The sequence below is a fragment of the Mus caroli genome, unplaced genomic scaffold (assembly GCF_978045245.1).
Source record: "Mus caroli unplaced genomic scaffold, Mus_caroli_1 scaffold_11, whole genome shotgun sequence".
NCBI lineage: Eukaryota > Metazoa > Chordata > Mammalia > Rodentia > Muridae > Mus > Mus caroli.
The window spans coordinates 53,544,254-53,564,582 of NW_028227266.1; the positions used below are offsets into that span (position 1 = coordinate 53,544,254).

At 37.8% G+C, this 20,329-nt stretch overlaps 1 protein-coding gene across 1 annotated transcript in view; it reads right to left on the minus strand.

Moving 5' to 3' along the window:
• Positions 1-20,329, minus strand: part of Etfa (electron transfer flavoprotein subunit alpha) — a 61,574-nt gene that overhangs the window by 6,080 nt on the left and 35,165 nt on the right. Inside the window, exons 10-11 of the mRNA XM_021171712.3 lie at positions 3,844-3,909; positions 666-746 (exon numbers count right to left, since the gene is read on the minus strand). Of these exons, the coding sequence (XP_021027371.1) occupies positions 666-746; positions 3,844-3,909 (147 nt within the window). The remainder of the gene's footprint in view (positions 1-665; positions 747-3,843; positions 3,910-20,329) is intronic.

Genomic DNA, 20,329 nt, shown 5'->3' on the forward strand with positions numbered 1-20,329 from the left:
CAGGTCAGGGCAATAAGAGCAGGCTGGGCCAAGAATGAGCTATGTACCTTTAAATGTGGCCAACTACATTTTAGGTGATCATCAACTCTCATTTGCTAAATAAGTTTCTATGACTAAAGTAGTTTTTCTCGTGGCAAACACATACATAGTAGGTAAGAACATTTACAAATGATGTGTTTAAAATAGGGTGAAAACATGTTTTCCTTAAAACCATCACATGAGAAAGACTTTAACTTTCAAAATCAGTAAACAAAATATTCTTGCTGAGACAGTTATACTAGACTTGGGTGCCAACTCCTCCCCTGAAAAGGCCTCAACAATCCCTGAATGAAGAGCTTGATGGTCATTTCTTTAATGTATCTGCCAAATGTGGTCCTAGGTTCTACGTATGGTGTGACTTTATACGATGCTGATTTAGTATGTGAAATGCTAAAAGCCCTGTGGATATTTTACAATCTAGATTTCTCTGAAAGAAGCTATGTTGTATAGTAAGTAATATCACAAAGCTGTTAGGGAGATTACATCTTAATTAGGATATAATTATAAAATATATTAACAGCATGTACACAGACACACAGCACATATTTTTGTCTTTCCTTTCATCCTTGAGAAAATCCACTGGATGACAATGTTGATAATGTCAATCCCTCTTAAGACTAGCTTACCTTAAATAAATCTGCAACTATTCCATAGTCTGCCACCTGGAAGATTGGAGCTTCTGGATCTTTGTTAATAGCCACAATTGTCTGTGAAATGAAAATACAGAGTTGGACTTTCATCAAGAAAACATACCATAGCGTTTGGTGGTTCTGTTTTAACCTCCCTGTTACAATATACTAATATTATTTAAATAGCCATCAAGACTAACTTGGAAGTTCTATGCCAACATTGTGTGTGTGTGTGTGTGTGTGTATCATATGTATTAGAAGTTTTTGGGTTGTATTATAGTAAAATATCTACCACTTAGGCTATCTCAGAGTAAAGAGTTTAAAATTATTATCTTCTTGAAATTCTTTCTTGACTTAAGAAAAGGGAAAAAAGGTTGATTTTTAGATAAAATAATAACAAATCTATACCCCAAATCATAGTGTTTGTCAACTTTTGTTTGCTATATATTATATTCCATTTATTATTCTAAAATCATCCTGGGTCTGTTCTGAGAATATAAGCTATTTATATTGTCAACCTGATATTGAAGGAGAACTTAAAAAAATTAAAGTCCTCATGTATGTGGCAAATACATGCAATAAAACAAACAAGTGACTGGGTTTCTTGTGAAAACTACTGAAGATTAGCCTTACCTCCTACAGGTGCATTCTTAACTATGAAAGGTTGTGTTGGTTACTTACAGAATAGAGGAAATGGTTTGGTATTTCCCATAGTTGGTTTGAACACTACTGCAATAAGTAAAGTTAGAGTTGTGACTCATATGTAGTATTATTTTAATGAATAGTAGATTATAATTCAGTTCTCTAGAGGCAAAATGAAATCTCTAACTACCTATCACTGTATCTTGAGAAACACACTGGTATTATTTTGATGTAGTCTGACCCAAAATAAAGGCCTCAGAACATGTCTACTTCCCCTAATAGGGCTCCTAAAACGGACAGTAGAGCATGTCAGAATAACTGAGATTGGAGCTCAGTGTAGCCTTGATGATGTCTAGCCCAGAGACAATACACGGGTTTCACATATGAGTCTTAAATCCAAACTTGTAAGGACAAATGCACTGCCTCACAGGCTCCAGTTTTCATTGAGGTGCTTCTCTTCTGGGAATGTGTACCTTGATTCACAGCTAGAAGATTTATTTAACTGATGAATGTTAACGATTCTCTTGGAGGTCACCTAGTCAAACTTCTGACAGTTTAATAACCTGAAAGCTTTTCATCCTACTACATAAAAGTTATTTTAAAAGAAAGAGCACATAACAATGGGCTCCTGATATGGAACCAACAATGATATTAAAAAGAGTGGACGCGTATATTTTTCTGGATTACTGAAAAAGTATTCTTAGATTATCAACTATAAAATTGCTATGATAAAACCTTATTTGCTCTCAATAGCCTCTTGTAAATTCAAGCTATTGTAAATCTCCTATTTTAAATGGACACATTGTATTCAACGTCCCTACTGAACTATCACTATGTATATAGTTCAGTATATTGACTAATTTGCTACAATAATCAAATCTCATGTTATACTATAATGCTAATTAAAACTTTAGCTTATAGACAATGCAATCATCAGATTTAAGCCATTCTAATATTCTATTTTAGAATTTAATCAAAATTACCAACAGAAATCATTGGCTCCCACATAAGAAAGACATAATAATAGTTGAATTATTTTCTTTTTCTACTTTTTTTTTTTTTTTGAGTCAAAGGCTATAGACCTGGCTAACCTGACTTGATTTCCCTGCCTTAGCCTGGTGGTGAGACTGAAAGTATGTGCTGTCACATCTGCTAGATGAACTTTTATTCCTTTAATCATTTAATTGTGTATCTGTTGACTGAGTGAAGAGATGTCACCATTATTGTCACAAATTATTCCTCAGCTCTGGTCTCCACAGTTCAGCTGTTCCTAGCTTGCTTAGACATACACTATCTGTTTGATTTCCCTCAGCAACTAGTCCTGTTGCCAGGTGAGGCGACTATTTACCAGGGTCTTCTTGGCACATGTAGTCCTTTATATGTGTCCAGTATTCTAGACACGTGAGAATTATTCTAGCTAAAAACATATTTTAAGGCTTCTGGTATTGAAGAGGTTTGGTGTGTGCATGTGCGTGCATGTCAGTGTGTAAGCCACATTTCCCCCAGTGGCACTGCTGTTTGCAGAGCTCAGTAAAGAAACCTGCCATCCAACTGTGAAATCTGACTGGATCTGAACCAATTCATTTAGAAGCTACAAAGAGACAGTTCATGTATTTCTTCAAGTTATAACTTAAGCCTGTTAAAAGTTTTATCATCTTTTATATCCAGCTTCCATCTGAATGGATAAATGCAGGGTTTCAGATCCATCTCTGTCTTCATGAGAGGTAAGTTCATAATTCAAACTGTACATTGTTATGCATGAGTTAATATGCCATAGTCTGAAATATATTTCAGAGTTATTACAGATGATTACCAAATATAGTCCAAGTAGTGAGTTAAAAATCAAGTGTTTGACTACACAGTGCACCATCAACAATTACAAAGGTATAAAGATGGCCTGATATTCTAACCCAGTGGTTCTCAACCTCCCTAACACTGCAACTCTTTAATACAGTTCCTCATGTTGTGGTGACCCCAATCACAAGATTATTTTCGCTGTCACTTCATCACTGTAATTTTTCTACTGTTATATGTTCATAATGTAAATATCTCATATGCAGTCCCCAAAGGGGTCTCCACCCACAGGTTGAGAATCGCTGCCCTAACACAAAATGTGTCAGTCACACATGGCTAATAACCCAGAAGAGGGTGGTTCTGATAGGGCACCAAGTAAAGCAGACAAGAGAATCAGGGATCAGAACCTTATTAAGTTGCTTAAGTCTCACATCTTCTACCACAGTGTGTCAGAACTGAAATGGGCACTAATGATCATCACCTAACACCCGCATTTGGCAAACAAAGAAACTGAGGCACAGGCAGCCAGGGCCCAACACATAGTAATCGAAGCTTAGGTTCAGCTGTGCCTTGTGATGAGCTGCCCTTCACCCTAACAGTACACTTAAGGCAGGAGATAGCAACTTCAGTCTCTCAATTTCTATGTTAATGTGAAGTGTTCAAGTACACACATTGATTACATGTATATAGAAATGTGAAAGCTTTTCCTCTTAGCACCCTAATTATAGCACAGAATTACCTTGCTGTCCTTCATCCCAGCTAAATGTTGAATGGCTCCAGATATTCCAACAGCAATATAAAGCTCCTGAAACAAGAGACCGTATTATTAATATACATTTATATTGTATAACACTGCTGAGGCAGAGTCTTAGTTATCCCAGGCTGTCTCAAACTCACTATCTAGCTGAAGACGACCTTGAAATTCCGATCCTCTTGTCTCTGCTTCCCAAGTGCTGGTATTATAGGCATGCATCACACCTGGTTTATGAAATGCTGCAACTGAATCTTTGTTCAATATAGCTTTGTGCATGCTAGGTTAGCATTCTACCATCAATGTGCTACATCCCCAGCCATATAATAGTTTATAAAGTATATATTATTAGCAATTTAAGTCTTATGCAAAAGATATGAGAAATGAATTACCCAGCAGGCACCACTTAAATCATGCTTCTTTTTTCTCCAATTTTTTGTTCTGTGGTTCTCTTTTTCTAGTGAGTTCCTATAATGGTGGTGGTATAAAAACGCAATGTATCCATATACTGAGAGCACTTACAGTGCCTCAAACACTGCTCAGCATCTCACAGCAACCATCCCAGTTTCATGCTAGCACCTATGGCACTTACTTGGGTATTACTACGCAACTCACATATGGTGTAGCTACCCAAATTTCAGCATGAACACATTGTATAGTAACATATAAACACACATTCAAATGTATTAAAATAGTTTTTTTTTGCTTGTTTGCCTTCTCATAAAAGGATATTTGTGAGAATAGTAATTAGGAAATACTTATTAAACTTCCTATCTATAAAGGCCAGAAATACAAATTAGTGTCAAGAGGTTCTAAGTATGCCTGTGTTCAGACAGATGGGTGGATGGATGGGCATGTATAGGCTCACAACAAACTTCTTAAAAGCACTGGGTGGGGCTTTCCAGAACACAACACAAAGGCCCCCACATGAGAGTTTCTGAGTAATGATGGCATTTGCACATCTTCCTGACCCTCTGCTCCCAATAATTACAAGAAAATCATAGCCAACTCCTGTTCTATCCCCTTATCTAAATTTTTTTTAAAGTACCAATCTTTGAAAATTAAACTATCATCTTGGAAGAGTGATTTAACAAGCACTTAATTACTAGAGCTTAGCTGCTCTATTTTGTCTACTAAGTATAATTAAAACTTCAACTGACAACCTTTTCCCACCTATAACCTGGCATGCCCTGGCTTGGGTGGGAGTGGTACTGACCACGTAACCAGAATGTCACCACTTTGGGGTGAGTAACATACTCACTTTATTACAAGGCAAACACTTCAAAGCCACTGGCAGAGTCAGGTGATCTCCCTTGTTTTTCTATTGCTTATGATCAAATCCAACAGCTGCTCACTATATCAAAGACCATTCAGCTGGGACACAGGAGGAACTCAGTACATCAGTGTTTTACTTCATAATGCCTAGGCATAGATGGACATGCATAGGTCATTTTCTCTCCAGGAACCCCAGGATACTCTGAAGAGTAATCAGAACTGAACACCATATGCAGAGAGATCTTCAGCTCTGCTGCAGCCCCTCTAGCATGTTGTTAGCATAACCATGAGCCTTTTTTTTTTTGGTTTTTCGAGACAGGGTTTCTCTGTATAGCCCTGGCTGTCCTGGCACTCACTTTGTGGACCAGGCTGGCCTCGAACTCAGAAATCCGCCTGCCTCTGCCTCCCCAGTGCTGGGATTAAAGGCGTGTGCCACCACGCCTGGCATGAGCCTTCTTTTTAACAGCCTAAAGTGCCCAAGAGCTTCCAAAGCAGCATGGTGCCTCCATGTAATTTGGAAGCAGTCATGTCTCTAGTGAGTTAGTCAGGTTAAAAGGAGCTGAGCTTGTTTCCTGAGACAGCTATACTAGTCTTTCCTCAAGTTATTCTTTTGAAGAGACCATTACTATCAGTTGTAAAAAAAAAAAAAAAAAAGTACTGTCAAAGTGACACAGGAGGCATACCTCCTTTCCTTAAGCCTGCAGACAGCAAAAGCAATTTGCCTTAAAGATTTTGATTTGGAGATGACAAGTCTACTATAGAAAATGAAGGTGAACAGCTAACACATGTTCTGTCCTGAATATACCAGTACTTGCACAGCTGGATTGCAGCATGTGTTACCACACCCAGCTGACGTAATGATGTTAAAGCAAATTATTCAGACAGAAAGTGTCTCACTAGTCACTCTTCCTGATCACACTTCTATGTAGACTCTCAAAGCAAGCATTGGATCAATAGTCCTATAAATGACTCTTTTTGACATACAAATTAAAATTCAACATGTCTTAAAAGCTCCATTTATATCATGAAATGCTAATAAAAATGTTAGTTCATTCTGGCAGTAAATACAAGCATACCATAAGTCTACTTTCAACTTCTGCCTCCATAAATGAATCCCACTGCCTTTTACCATACATATACTAAGGAGACAACAGAATTTTGGCTAAAGCCAACTCAAGGCAGGTACTTCAGGTTACGAAATGACTCCTCTATGATCAACAACCTAATGGATTCACATGACCAATGAATGGGACTTCATTTTGTTGTCTTGAAACCTGGTCCTCTGAATAAAAACAAAAACACTGAAATAAGAGCTCAGGAGGAGCTGGGGCTTCAGGCTGCTGTACTGAGTCCTGTGGCTCTCAGGCAGGAAGAGATGCTTTCTTCTTCCTCTTGAAAAACATGTTCAGGCAATTAGACTAATATCCAAGGATGCTTCCTCAGGCTCCAGAAAGCATTTTTCTGTGTTTCAATAATACTAATTAGTATGTACAAAACTCTACAGATGCTAATTTATGGAGCACTTCAGATACCAACTGCTTCACAACACAAGGCAATCCCTGCCCTGAGGCACTTTCCTTCTAAATCAGTAAAATAACTGGGAGAGAAAATGAGAGAAGATGTTGGAGGGAGAACAGCAATTAAGGTTCAAAAAGAGGTGGGGTTAGAGACAGAAACACCCTGGGAGGAGGAAGGGGCACCTTGAAGCTAATCCCAGGGGCTTCAGTAAACCTAAGAAGAGAGGAGGAAAAGGGGAAGGAAGGAGTGAGGGAGGGAGGGGAGGACGGACAGTTGGAAAAAGAGCAGCAACAGAAAAACACTCAATCACATGGTTGTTAGCAGTATGGGCTGGTTACTATGTTGAGAAGTTGTAAAGCTATGGGATAGGAGAAGGACCAAGTGATATGGGAGAGAGATGGCACCAATAAGCCTTCTCCCAAAGCAAGCTCTAATACTACCCACATGCTAAACTAAAAAACAAAACAAAAACCCTACACCTACAGCTCCATCCAAAGAACCCAAGGTCTGAGATTCTTGATGGAAGGCTAAACATCAAGTCTCAGATGCTGCTTACAGACAAGCACAGAAAAGCATGCTGGGGCTACTAACCCCAGCTCCTGAGACTGTTCAGATCCAAATCAGTCACTTAACTTCTCTGTGCCCCTGTCACTTGCTTGTCTTAAAACTGGGATTGTAACAGTCCTTACTTCTTAAGATTATTGAGAGTTGAGGGTTCAGTCTTTAGCCAAGTATCTAGTTTTCCAAGGCACACAGTCTCTCACAGTCTGAAATCTGTTCAAACTTTAAATTCCTAATTTCACTGGTGGATCTGGGTAGAGTACTCTAAGATGGCCTTAGGACTACTTTGTACAGTTAAACAGGTTGTACATTGAGCAACTCTGGAGAAAGGCACCATTTATGCCAGTCACTATTAATGTCCACTTTTATTACAATAACTTTCCAACAGATGGCAGCACAGGAACTTGAGGAAAGGATACTTTTTATTTTTCAAAGGGGTTGAATGAAGGGAGGCTGCCCAAAATCTCTGTGATACAAATAATAAAACATGTACATGTACCAGATCAGGAAAAAGTTCAATGGTGATGGTTAGCTGGGTTTTTTGTCCTTTCTACTTTATATGTGTATAGCCTCAGGACAGAGGTCCATACTGTGAGTCGTCTTCAATCCTCTTCCCCTTTATTTTTTGAGCCAAGTTCTTTCACTGAACCTTGAACTAAATTTCAACTTGGACAGTAAGCCTCAGTGTCACCTATCTCTGCCTTCTCAGCACTGGCACTACAGGTATGAAACACTTCATATGGCTTATTTTGTATTACACATATATTTTAAATTTATTCCTTGGGTATCTTATATAATCACAGAATGTATTTTGATCACATTCTCCCCACTCTCCCACATGCTCTCCTTTTCTAAAAACCACAATAAGTCGAATTAGTGCTGCCTTACAGGACCATCTACTTACTGGAGCCTGGGTAGCCTCTCAGACCATCTTTGAAGAAAAGTCACCAACTACCAATAGCTCCTCGGGTACATGTGGGAACCCCTCTTATCCATGCCAAAATCCTGAGTGGCTTGGTTTTGTCCAGATCTTGTGCAAGAAACCACAGCCACTGTGAATTCACAAGAACAACCCTATCATATCCAGAAGACACTGGCAGCAGTCTTCCCCGATCTCTGCCTCTTGAAATCCTTCTGACCCCCTTTAAATGTTCCCTGAGCCCTGAGGGGAGGAGGTATGGCACAGATATCCACCGTCATTTATTCTCTGCATTTGGCGCTGTTATGTGTCTCTGTCTTAACCATTATGCATTGCAAAAAGTTTTTCTGATGAGGGTTGAGAGAGGTACTAATCTATGAGTATAAAGGTGTATTTAGAAACAAGTAGATACGACATCCATTCAGTAGTAATAGTAGGAGATTTTCCTCCAGGGCCTATGACCTCCCATGGGTTCTTGACCCAGATTACAGTATCAGGGCACGAGCTATGTCCTATGGAGTGGGTCTTAAAGTGGTTGATTACCCCCTCCCCTCAGTCCATGATATTCATGACGCTACTGTACCACTATGCATATCTTGCCAGGCCAATCAATAGGATAGCTCTCTAGATAAGACTGCTGATGATTTTTCTCCTGTCAACCTGTAGAGCACCCTCTGACATTATAAAAGCTAGCCAGTAGGGAGGACGCTTCCAGATTAGTACTACCTTGATTTCTCCATGTTCTGCGACCCAAGTATGTCACATTTTCCACATCAGGGTTATACCATCAAGTTCTGGTGGGTAAGCAAGAACAGTGATAATAGCTTGAACTGTTTGTGTGTAGGGTGGTGCATTCCTCTGACCAACAACTTAAAGGAAGTATCCCATGGGGTCTTTACATGAACACTGGGGCTTGAAATCAAGTCCTCATGATTGCATAGCAAGCACATTACAACTCAGCAATCTCCCCAGCTTGGTTGGCTGGTTTTCCTATTGATGTTGTTGTTGAACCTTACAAATAATATAAAGCTTACAAGTTCTTTGCCCTTGTCCTCAAGAAGCATACAGTCTAGCTTAAGCAAACTCATAATAAAGGGAAGGGGCAAAAAAAGTATGACAGTTCTGGTCTCTTGTATCAACTCTCAGTTCTTGATTGGCCACTGAGAAGTATAAAGGCCTTTAGGAGCAGGAAACAGATGGGGTGGAGGGGACTCGACAGTGTTTTACCCTTTTGCAGTCTATCTGACCCTACTTTCTTAGTCCTTCAAAGCAACCCACAACTTTTATAATTCTAACTTCAATACATGTAAGGCCAAGTGAAGGAGGCCTCACTTAGTACTTCCACAGAAATCTAAGGCCTGATGAGTTCAATGATCAGTCAGGTTTGGCTTCTGTAGGAAGCATTAATATCACTGATTCAGATCTCAAGCTGGAACTCTCAGGGATGTAATCTGAGCCCTGCTTCTCCAGAGAAGCTGAGAGCAGAGGCTAAAGGGAAAGCTGTCTTCTACTTACAACACTGACTGTAGCCTAACACTATTAAGCCTAAAACAGAGATACTCAATATAGATACCTTGTAAGCCACATGTTTTAAAATTTTTAGTCAGTTGTGTTATGGTTAAAAGAAACAGCTGAGACTAATTTTAATAATAGAATCTCAATTTAGACTAACCACATTCCTTACAAAATCCAAAATAATAACAGAACAAACTAAGGAGGAGCTTTTCACAAGCTCTGTTAGGAGATGGGGTGTGGTCTAGAGACAGAATTGATGGCTGTTATTTGGTTCCAAAAAGTAAGGCCAGTCATGTAGCAGAGCAGCAGAGAGAGAGCCAACAAGAGTCCCAATCAACCAATCAGCAAATATACACTGGAATTCTAGTGACATGGACCACTGTGGGAAAACCAAAGATGGATAAAAATTCTACTGGCTTACTACAGGAAGTATACTCTATCCTTAAAAACTTGTGCCCTCAAAATAAGGACCTAAAGTATCAAAAAACTGACATGAAAATTTTAAAAAATACCTGAAATAAAACACACAAAAAAGGGCAGAGTATATCACAGCATGTGGGATTTAGCTAAAGGAATGGCTACAAACATATTAGCCAGTTGAGTTAGAATTTTTGTCTAAATTCCAAAATGGTGTTGCAAGGAAGCTGGAATGAACTCTGATGCAAATCCTTAACACAATATGTGGGGTGTGTGTGTGTGTGTGTGTGTGTGTGTATGCTCGCATATGAATGACACTGAAATTAAATTAGTTTATAACATGAACTCATGAATTCCTTTTTTGTTTTGTTTTGTTTTGTTTTCTGGAACTGGGACAGGGTTCTGCACGAAGCAACTTCAGATCTGCCTTACTTTAAACAATGGAGAATGAAGATATTTAAACATTTACTTTTTTGTTTATCTGAAATATGGATATGAGCAAGACTGGTTATATCTAAAGCATTCAGAACAGAAAACTAACACAGTATTGTTTTTACTCTAAAAATTTAATCAAGTTTTAAATTTCTTTTTTTACCAACAATCTCCCTCTCTAGAGAGTTGGAGGAAGGAACATGAAAAACTACATTTCGCCAAAGCAAAAAAAACAAAAACAAAAACACCCCCCCACCCCCACCCCCACACTATACAAGTAGTTCTCATGAAATAAGTGCAGACAGTCAATGCACTCAAAAACAAAATCCCCATGCTGCCTGAGACAGGAGCTTTGGAGCAGGGCATTTATTTCTCAGCTCTTTACTCAACAGGCAGAGGCTAAGCAGCAACTGTTGCAGAGAAACAGAAAACAGGCTACATGCCAGGTGAGGCTAGAAATGAATTTATCTCAGCATATAACAAATGTATCTTTGAGGAATAGGTTAACTAAACCATATTTTCTAATTATTGCAAGCCTCCTACACATCAACGTTGCTATATTTCATCCTTCTGCTGTTCATTTAAAAAAGCCAAACTATTTCTTCTGTCTGCCAAGTTGTGTTTAAGACTTCTTTTTGGAAGAGGCTCCAAAAATGCAGAGACAACTCTCTGTAGCTCTTTTCTCAAGCAGCTCTTTGGTCCTCCAACCAAACTGTCAAGCAGGGTTGTGGCTCAACTACATGTTACATGAATGGAAGTTAGACTCAGTCCACTTTAGAGCTAAAATTCTGTCCCATCTATGATTTTCCCATCAGGTTAACACCATGTACTGAGACTGCTTCAAGGGTGACCAGGATTCAAGACTGTACGCCAATCACACAAGTGTGTTGTTGGTGACACACCAGCACTCATGCTGTTGATTATTATTTTATTTTACTGACTTACAATAACTCTACAAGAAAGAAACTATTCCCATTGTATAAGAGAAAGCAGGGTGGCTGGTGAGATGGCTCAGTAAGTAAGAGCACCAACTGCTCTTCCGAAGATCCTAAGTTCAAATCCCAGCAACCACATGGTGGCTCACAACCATCCATAACGAGATCCGACGCCCTCTTCTGGAGTGTCTGAAGACAGCTACAGTGTACTTACATATAACAAATAAATCTTTTAAAAAGAGCGAGAGAGAGAGAGAGAAAGCAGACTTAGGCAGGTTACAGAGCTATCTGAAGTTATAGCCACCTAGTAAAAGGCAGGCTTTTTATTCCTAGCTTTGTTAAGGTATTTTTGAAAAATAAGTTATTTATGTGGAAACACCTTGGTATACATACTACTGTATACTGCTTACCATAACCAGCTGGCTAGCACACTTATTGCCTCATAGCATCATGTTTTCCCTTTTTTTTCTTCAGAAATGGAATACTTATGATTTACTCTCTTGGGGCCAGAGGAATAACTCAAGCCTACATGTGCAAAGCTCTAGGCTTGATTCCTAGCACTGAAAAAGATTTTTTAATAATGTACTCTCAACACAGTTCAAATATCTAACCTAATATTAATTACAGTCACCATTATCATTCTGGAATTAGATATTCAGAGGAAACTTCATACCCTTTGGCTACCCTCTCCCCATTCATCCACCACCACCAACCCTTCTCTACTCTCAAACGATAGGTTTCTTAACCTAAGTCCTTGATTCTAAAGTCAACACTTTTTCTCCTATATGTATGACTAAATGAGGTTACAGTACCATAATATGCTTCAAGTGGAGCCATCAGTCAGCAGAAACTACAGCAAACAATACACCAACCAGAGAGAAAAATCCCTGGAACATGATGAGGTCAGATGAGACTGGCCCACAGAGGTGGCAAGACTCTGAAGTTACTGCTATCTTTAGTATTAATGATGCTTATTTAATTTGTGAGGCCTACATTGAAAACTAGCTGATACTTTTTTGTTAACAATCAATAAAGTCAGTATCTGGTCCCAAATAATCATTACAGGAAAATGTCTAGAAGCAAAGCCACTTCATGACTTAGTAGATGGACCTAGTGTTTATAAGGGTCACAGGTTCTACAAACCCTTAAATTCATATAAATTCCCCACTTCTCTTCCAAACAGCCGACTTTTTATTCCAAGAGGCCTTGGAAATAGGCATTCTCTTCACAACCAGCTGATTTACAAAATGCTGAAAGCTGGTCATGAATTCACGATGCCCCTGCTACCACCTTCCAAATTGCTAGGGTGACACCATCATGCTAGGTCACAGCTTTATGGGTTTTACTTATTTTGTTTTTACTTTTAATGTGGGTATTAAAAATATTACATATGTTGGTATACAGGTTGAAAAATTAAATATAAACAAGAAAAGAAAATTTGCCCTAGACCTTTTTTATTATTATTTTAGCTGTAGATTCAGTTACACAGTATATATAGGACCTGAAACAAATTTTCCCTTAAAAACTGTCTTCAAAATATGATTTAATTACTTTCCAATGAAATGATTTTTCTTTACCTAATTTGATTCTATACTAATTCATAATTTTTTCCATTTGGATAAATATAATTTTAGTATACCTAAAATAACAGAAAGTCAAATATGACCTTGTATACTTTGCCAAATCTACTTATGTGGTTAACTCATATTGAAATGCTTGAGTATACGGCTTAAGATACTTAGAATACTAAGATACATAATCAAGTCTATTACGAAGCTTTTCAACTTAGAAAGTCACACAGAAAGTTTATTTTGACCACCAAATTGTTATCAGCCAAGTTCTTAATGGATCCAAATCAAAATATGTAATATTTTACTTATCTATAAAATTTGGGAGCTGTAAAAGACCACTGCGATTATCTATGTCATATACTTTAATCAATAAAAATAAGTGGAGCTACAGAAAGGAACCCAGACTCTGACCTCCAAGCATTTACCAAGCTGTTCTCTCCCCAGATTTCTAAAACCAGGCCATTACTTAATAAAGACTTCCTGCTACCATTCATCAATTCATTCATTCATTTTTGTGACACGGTTTCTCCAATGTAGCTCTACAATGATATCACCTTAGGAAGTGGGCTGGGCTGGTGAAACACACCTGTAATCACAGCACTGAAGGGGTAGAAGCTGGATAACTGCTACAGTTCAAGGCCAACAGCAGACCCTGAAGGTCAGCCTGGTCTACATCTCAAGCTTCAAGCCTCCAAAACAAGACATGGAGACCCTGCCTCAACAACACACACAAAGGAATGGAACATATACTCCTGTTCTCTGTGGTGGGGAGAACTATTTCCAAGTTGTTAACATTTTTTTTTTCTTTTTCAGTTTGGTTTCCTGAAACAGGGTCTTGCTCTTGCTCTGTGACACGGCTAACCTAGCTCTATGCATCCTGAATTTGCCTTGAGTATCTGAATCTTGAATCTGCCTCTGTCTCCTAAGTGAGAGTATGGCACTACAGGGGTATGGCACCATACTTGTCTTTAAATTGTGTGTGTGTGTGTGTGTGTATTTCTTTGGCCTCAAAGCAAATCTGAATACTGAATGTACTAAATCCATTTGCTGTATTTCTGTCTGGTACAGCGTTTTATTCTTTGACATTCAAATGCATAAATATTAACTTGAAGTGATACACAAAAAATAAATTCATTTTTATATGAAAGACCACAAACTATACTGTGTTGGTTTTCAGAATGGAAATTTACAAGTTTTATCCCTTTCAGGTTATCATTTCAAGATGGCTTAAGTAGATTTGCTATCTACTCTAATTGATTTTCATGTCAGCTGTTAAATTAGGTTGACTATGTACAAGACATGTCAATCTATCATTCAGTAGCTTTTAAGCAGATAAATGGGACAGAAAGGGGGAAATGAATATATATAACAGTCTTTGAAATTTAAATAGTTTGACTTTTTTATAATAAAGTAGTAATGGGAAAAAAAAATCCCACTAATCCAAGCATTCTGGAATAACTGTAAAGAAGTCAGCCCTGATAAATTTTAGCTGAGAAAATAAACCAAAGATATAAATAGAACTACTAATTTTTGGCAACTGCACAACTGAACAACGTATACATGCAAACCACAACCTACAAATGCTGCACCTTCTCTTTGTCACTTAAGCTTCCTTGTAAGGGCTTTGATCATCTAGGCCTTGTAATTACCTTTTAAGAAGCATGCTTAGGGTGTTTTCTGGACTGCGGGTCCACACAGCATTTCTCTTTGTCCTCTTGGGGACAGAACATCAATTGCTTTCAGCCAAATGCACTCACATATGAATATTTTAGTACAATTTAATGCTTCTATACCAACCCCAAAGGAAAAGCACATCAATTTGTGAACACAGTTCTCTTAGAGCTAAAAGCCAAGCTAGATAATGCAGTATGAAAGCAGTTGTCAATCTTAGCTTTTTAGCAAGTTAGAGGGCAGCCCATCCCATAAACTCATTCCCAGTTGTATACAAATAACTCGAGAAAGTTTGTTTCCACACTGACTTTTCAATGCTATCAAAATTTCAAAACAAAGGTCAGAAATAAAATGTACTGTCTTGGTAAATTCTCCTAAACTGCTTACTCATTTGGTAACTTTGATCTTATTCACTTAATCTCAGAATTATAAACAGGAAGTTGATTTGTCAGTAAAATATCAAAATATAGGCAAAGTCATCCACACATATGAAGATGCTGTACTAAGTGTAAGGACACGGCCTCTGGCAACAAATAGTAGGATCTCTAACGATTACAACATGCCTGTGTGCTTGGATGGTTAGGAAGGTCAGGCCATATTAATCAAACAGATCACTGAGTGCAATCCAGAAGAGTAACTACACCCAAATACATCAAGACTTAAACTTAAAACTCTGAACTCCAACAAGTAATAAATCGTAATAAAATCCAATGAGCCTGACAAAGATCAGAGAAATAATTTAATGATTGTTCATGATTTCAAACAACAGAATCTTCTAAGAATCTGTAGAGGCTGGGGAGGTGAACCAGTTGGTCAGAACACTTTCTGTAAAAGCAAGAGGATCTGAATTCAAACACAAAGTACCATGCACCCTGTAATCCTAGCACCAGTTACTGGAAACAGGCAGGTCTCATGCTTGTTGGCTAACCAACCTAGTTGAAAAGGGGAAACTCCAGATTCAGTTGAAAGGACCTGTCTCAAATATAAGGTGAAGACCAGTAAAGAAAAGCAGACATCTTCTGGTCTCTGCAAACACATGTAGGATGCACACCCTAAGTATTAGCACATGTGGGAACACACACACACTCACACACCCTCACAGATTATACATATATACAAAAAAGAATTTGTATTAGTTACTGTAAAATTATCTCGGGCACAGCATTTGTAACATCCCAGGCAGTTTTATATGACATATACACATGGAATCTCTCATTTAACCTGTTTTACATATATTAGCTCACTTATTTTTTACAAATCTGTGAAATAGGGATCATTATCACCATTACACATCTCAGGAAACTGTACCACAAGAGATTAAGGTCAATAGAAAGCAAATGGTAAGATAAGAGCAGAGCTCAGGCAGCCTGACTGGCATCTAGATTCTTAACCAACCTTCTGTCCTTCCATACTTCTTTCTCCCTCCTTTCTTCCTTCTTCCTCTCTTCTCAATTCTCCTCTTTTTTGTTTTAAAGATAAGAGTCTCATCGTCCAGCCTGGCCTGGAACTATGTACAACATGATAATCCTGCCTGCATTTTCGGAGTACTAGGGTTAAAGGTACATGCCACTATCCCAAACCTGCAATTTACACATTTTATAATGTAGGTATCACTATTATTATCCAAATAAACAACCCAAATCAAGTGTTTGCATAAGTATGCATTTAAGGTGCTTATAACTCTAAGTGAGACTATACAATCCACTCAGCAGCTATCCCTTAGCTACTCTTCAGACAGGATCATACATTATATCCATACTGTAGAACTGTAAGTAAAGAGAACATGGACAAATACATTTTGAGATGTTTTGCATATTACTTTTTGATTCAAGGCTTTAGACAATGGTTAAAAGCCACTAATTCTAGTGCTTCAGGAGCTAAGAAGACAATCATCTCCTCTTTGGATCTGAGAGACCTTCTACCACCTTGTTTCTAATTACCCTGACACCACTGAAGAGTCAGTACAGCTCCCTATCCCTAACATACAGGCCACCTATAAAATATCTATTATAAAATGGGTCAAGCGTGATATACTCATGCAATAGGATACTGCAAGTCAATGAACAAACAAAAAACCAGCTGCCTGAAATGACATAGATAATCCTCCAAAATAAATTATCCAGGCATAAAGAACCCATATAGTGTGTTGTTACTGATCTTAAAAACAAAACAAAATTGTGTACTAGTGCTTTTCCTTAACACATCGTTATACATGATAAACTATCACAAGTATAAAATCTATAAAGCATATGTGAACATCTAAGTAGCAATTCAGAAGCAAACACAGCAGGCATCATTGAACTTCAGAAGTTAAAGGAAATCTGTGAGGTCCTCTTGTTAGTTTTTCGTCAATATAAAACAAACTAGAGTCACAGGGGAAGAGGGATGTTCTGCTGAGGAATGGTTTCTATCATATTTCCTGTGGGCATATTGTAGCACATTTCCTTAAATGATGATTGCTACGGAAGGAGGAAAGCCCTCTACGGTCAGTGCTTGCCTGGGCAGGTGGTTGTGGATTGCATGAGAAAGCAAACAGAGTGAGCCAGTAAGCAGTGTTTTCTCACAGTCTCTGATTCAGTTCTTGACAGAAGGTTTCTGCACGAGTTCCTAACTTTTTTCAGAGAAAGACTGTGACCTTGGAGTAGTTATAAGAAATAAACCCTTTCCTCTTCAATTTGGTTTTGGTCAGTGTTTTATCACAACACAAAATAAACTAAGACATCCTCTAAATTCCCCAGTTTCAAATTTCAGAATCACATCTTTAGATATTATTTCCATGGAAAAATTATTAACATAATTCCTTTATGATCTAATACATTTGTCAAAAGGCAAAAGAAAAAAAAAAGTTACAGAAAAGGTGTGAATGGAGGAAAGACACTGAGCCCATGAGAAGTTCCTACGGAGGCAGGAATGATGAGCTCTAGAAAGCAGGGACAGTGTCAGCACCAAACAAGGAAAGGACAGTGTTTTTCTCTGACACAGGGAAAGCTGGAGCTTTGTTTTGTATGGTTTTGTTTTCATAGAGAACATATTCATTTGCCTTTTTGGTCCTAGATAGGTAGTGTTTACCCTGTGCTCTAGGCTCTAATCATCTTGCAGAAAGAGAGCTAGCACCTCTATATACTTACCACCTGACTGCAGATCTAGTCTTTCTAATAAAATTCATTTGAAGAGGGTTTAACAATTGCCAGACTGTACTTTTACTATAACATAAGCCTGAATAGCAGACACAGAACCAAATAGTTTCTGCCTCTCTTGAAAAATGTACTTACCATACAATTGGCTCACACTGAGGGGCATCATAAAAACAACTCTATAAAAGTATTGTCCTATTTATAGTAAAGATATTGTTGTGGATGCCAATCAATAGTGTCTTCTTTATATGGACTCAAGGGATATATCCCTGATCTTGATACCAAGCCAAATGATACTTCTCCTGTACAATTAGTTTGTTTTACCTTTGGGACACTGTAAATCAGGGCACTGATCTTGTTTCCTAATATGAACTGGCTTCTAGAAAACCTAATGCCAAATTTGTAGCCCACATCTAGAGAGGGCCACATAGCTTTCCAATCTTTCTTCATTTGCCACCTAAACTTTCTCAAAACTATCTTAAGTGTCACCTACCACAAAGAGATTGGAAAAGTTTGCCTATTATAGATAGGTAGTAGGGAATAGGGTCATGAATACTAAAAAAAAAAAAAAAAAAAACAAAACCTAAGACTGAAGCCAAATATGGACCAAGTACTACTGTTCACCACAACCACAAAAGCAAAGGCTAAAGAGGCATGACAATGCATGTACTACTTGACTCAAAGGTAGATTCTGTACTGGGGAGGGTAAGGGAGTCAGAATTAGTAATGAATATGGATATAAATGATAAAGTTGGAATATTAAAATACAGAAAATGGGGCACTGAAGAGATGGCTCATTGGTTAAGAGCACTGACTGCTCTTCCAGAGGTTCTTGTTTACAAAGATCAACTCCTAGCACTCACATGGCAGCTCACAATTGTGTGTGCTAGGATGCGATGTCCTCTTCTGGTGTGCAAACATACATGCAAAGTACTCACATACATAAAATACATAAAAAGAAAAATCTTTAAAATATAAAAAAAATGAAAGTAAAAGCACAAACAGAATTTGGAAATAAGATACAACTATACTTTGTAAATTGTTCTGAATGACAAAACAAAACAAAAACCAAACAACAACAACAACAACAACAACAACAACAACAACAACAAAACCAAAGCAAAGCATATAACTAAATTCAGGGCATATTTGGGTATTATATATTTTCTCAAATTAATAAAGAAAATAAAACAATTATTTTATACAAATAAGAAAACTGACTTTATATGGTCTGAATTTGAAGCAGGGCACTTCTTGCTCCTTACAACCAGAAAAAAAAATAGTGGTGATACTTTCCAAAGTTGTTACAAAACTGCCAACAAGTCAGAGCACTGTATATTCTAATAACAGAATGGAAAAAGAAATAAAGCCGTGAAATGTTCAAAAGTGGCAAAATGGACCCATTTAATAAGAATAAATGAATGTGCTGTATTTATCTAAAAACAAAGAATGCTGCATTAGTATTAGTGATAATGTATTTAAATAGCACACAGTTCAAATGGGTAGAGGTGGTGAGAAATTTTGGATGTTCAGAAGTGCAATTCTTGCCAATTGTAGAATATGGCTGCCAAAAACCTAATGCAATATTAAGCAGCATTAATTAAGATATCATTTAGGGTGATAATAACCCAACTCCACACTAGTCAGCAAGCACATGAAGTAATACATTCAATTCTGGACCTCAGGTTTCCTTACGGCCCTATGGGAATAGCTTGTATCAAACTTAAATCTTCCTACTAAAACAACTATAAACCTGATTCAAATACAGATAGCAGCTGTTTCATTATGTTGGAGATCAACACTGACTGGTAGAATTTGAGCAGCCAAAATTCTGTAGGGGAGGGAAACACACAGATATGAGTCCAGCATATTTCTCCTCTCCAAAGGGATAAAGGCCAATCAGAAATCAAGCCCTTTAAATAAAAAAAAAATGCAGTCTGACTGGTTGAAGAAAATATACAGAAGATATGTGGCTACTACACTAGCTGGAAATGTGGAGAAAGTTCCAGAGAAGAGAGAACCACATGGGAGAACCACAGACTCTACAAATAAATTCCACTCATGATGAGAGCTTGCAGCAAATTAGAAATAACAAGGAAGTTCCTCAATTAGGTATCATCTCAAAAAAATAAATAGGCACACCATAGATGTGAAGAAAGTAAACCAAAAACTTACCAGTAGAATGTATTTTAAAACTTCCATAAATCAATAATAAAAGGCAATTTAATAAAAACAAAAGATTTCAATAAACACTTTTAAAGGAAAATACCTAAATAGCCAGTAATACAAGTTACCCTATAATACCATATAATCATGTGAAAGTAGGATTGAGAGTTTAGGACTGAAGGACTCAGGACAGATATATGCACTAAGTGATTCTAAACTACTATCATTTGCTATATAGGGCACTGTACTGGCTAGTTTTGTGTCAACTTGACACAGCTGGAGTTATCACAGAGGAAGGAGCTTCAGTTGAGGAAATGCCTCCATGAGATCCAACTGTAAGTTATTTTCTTAATTAGTGAT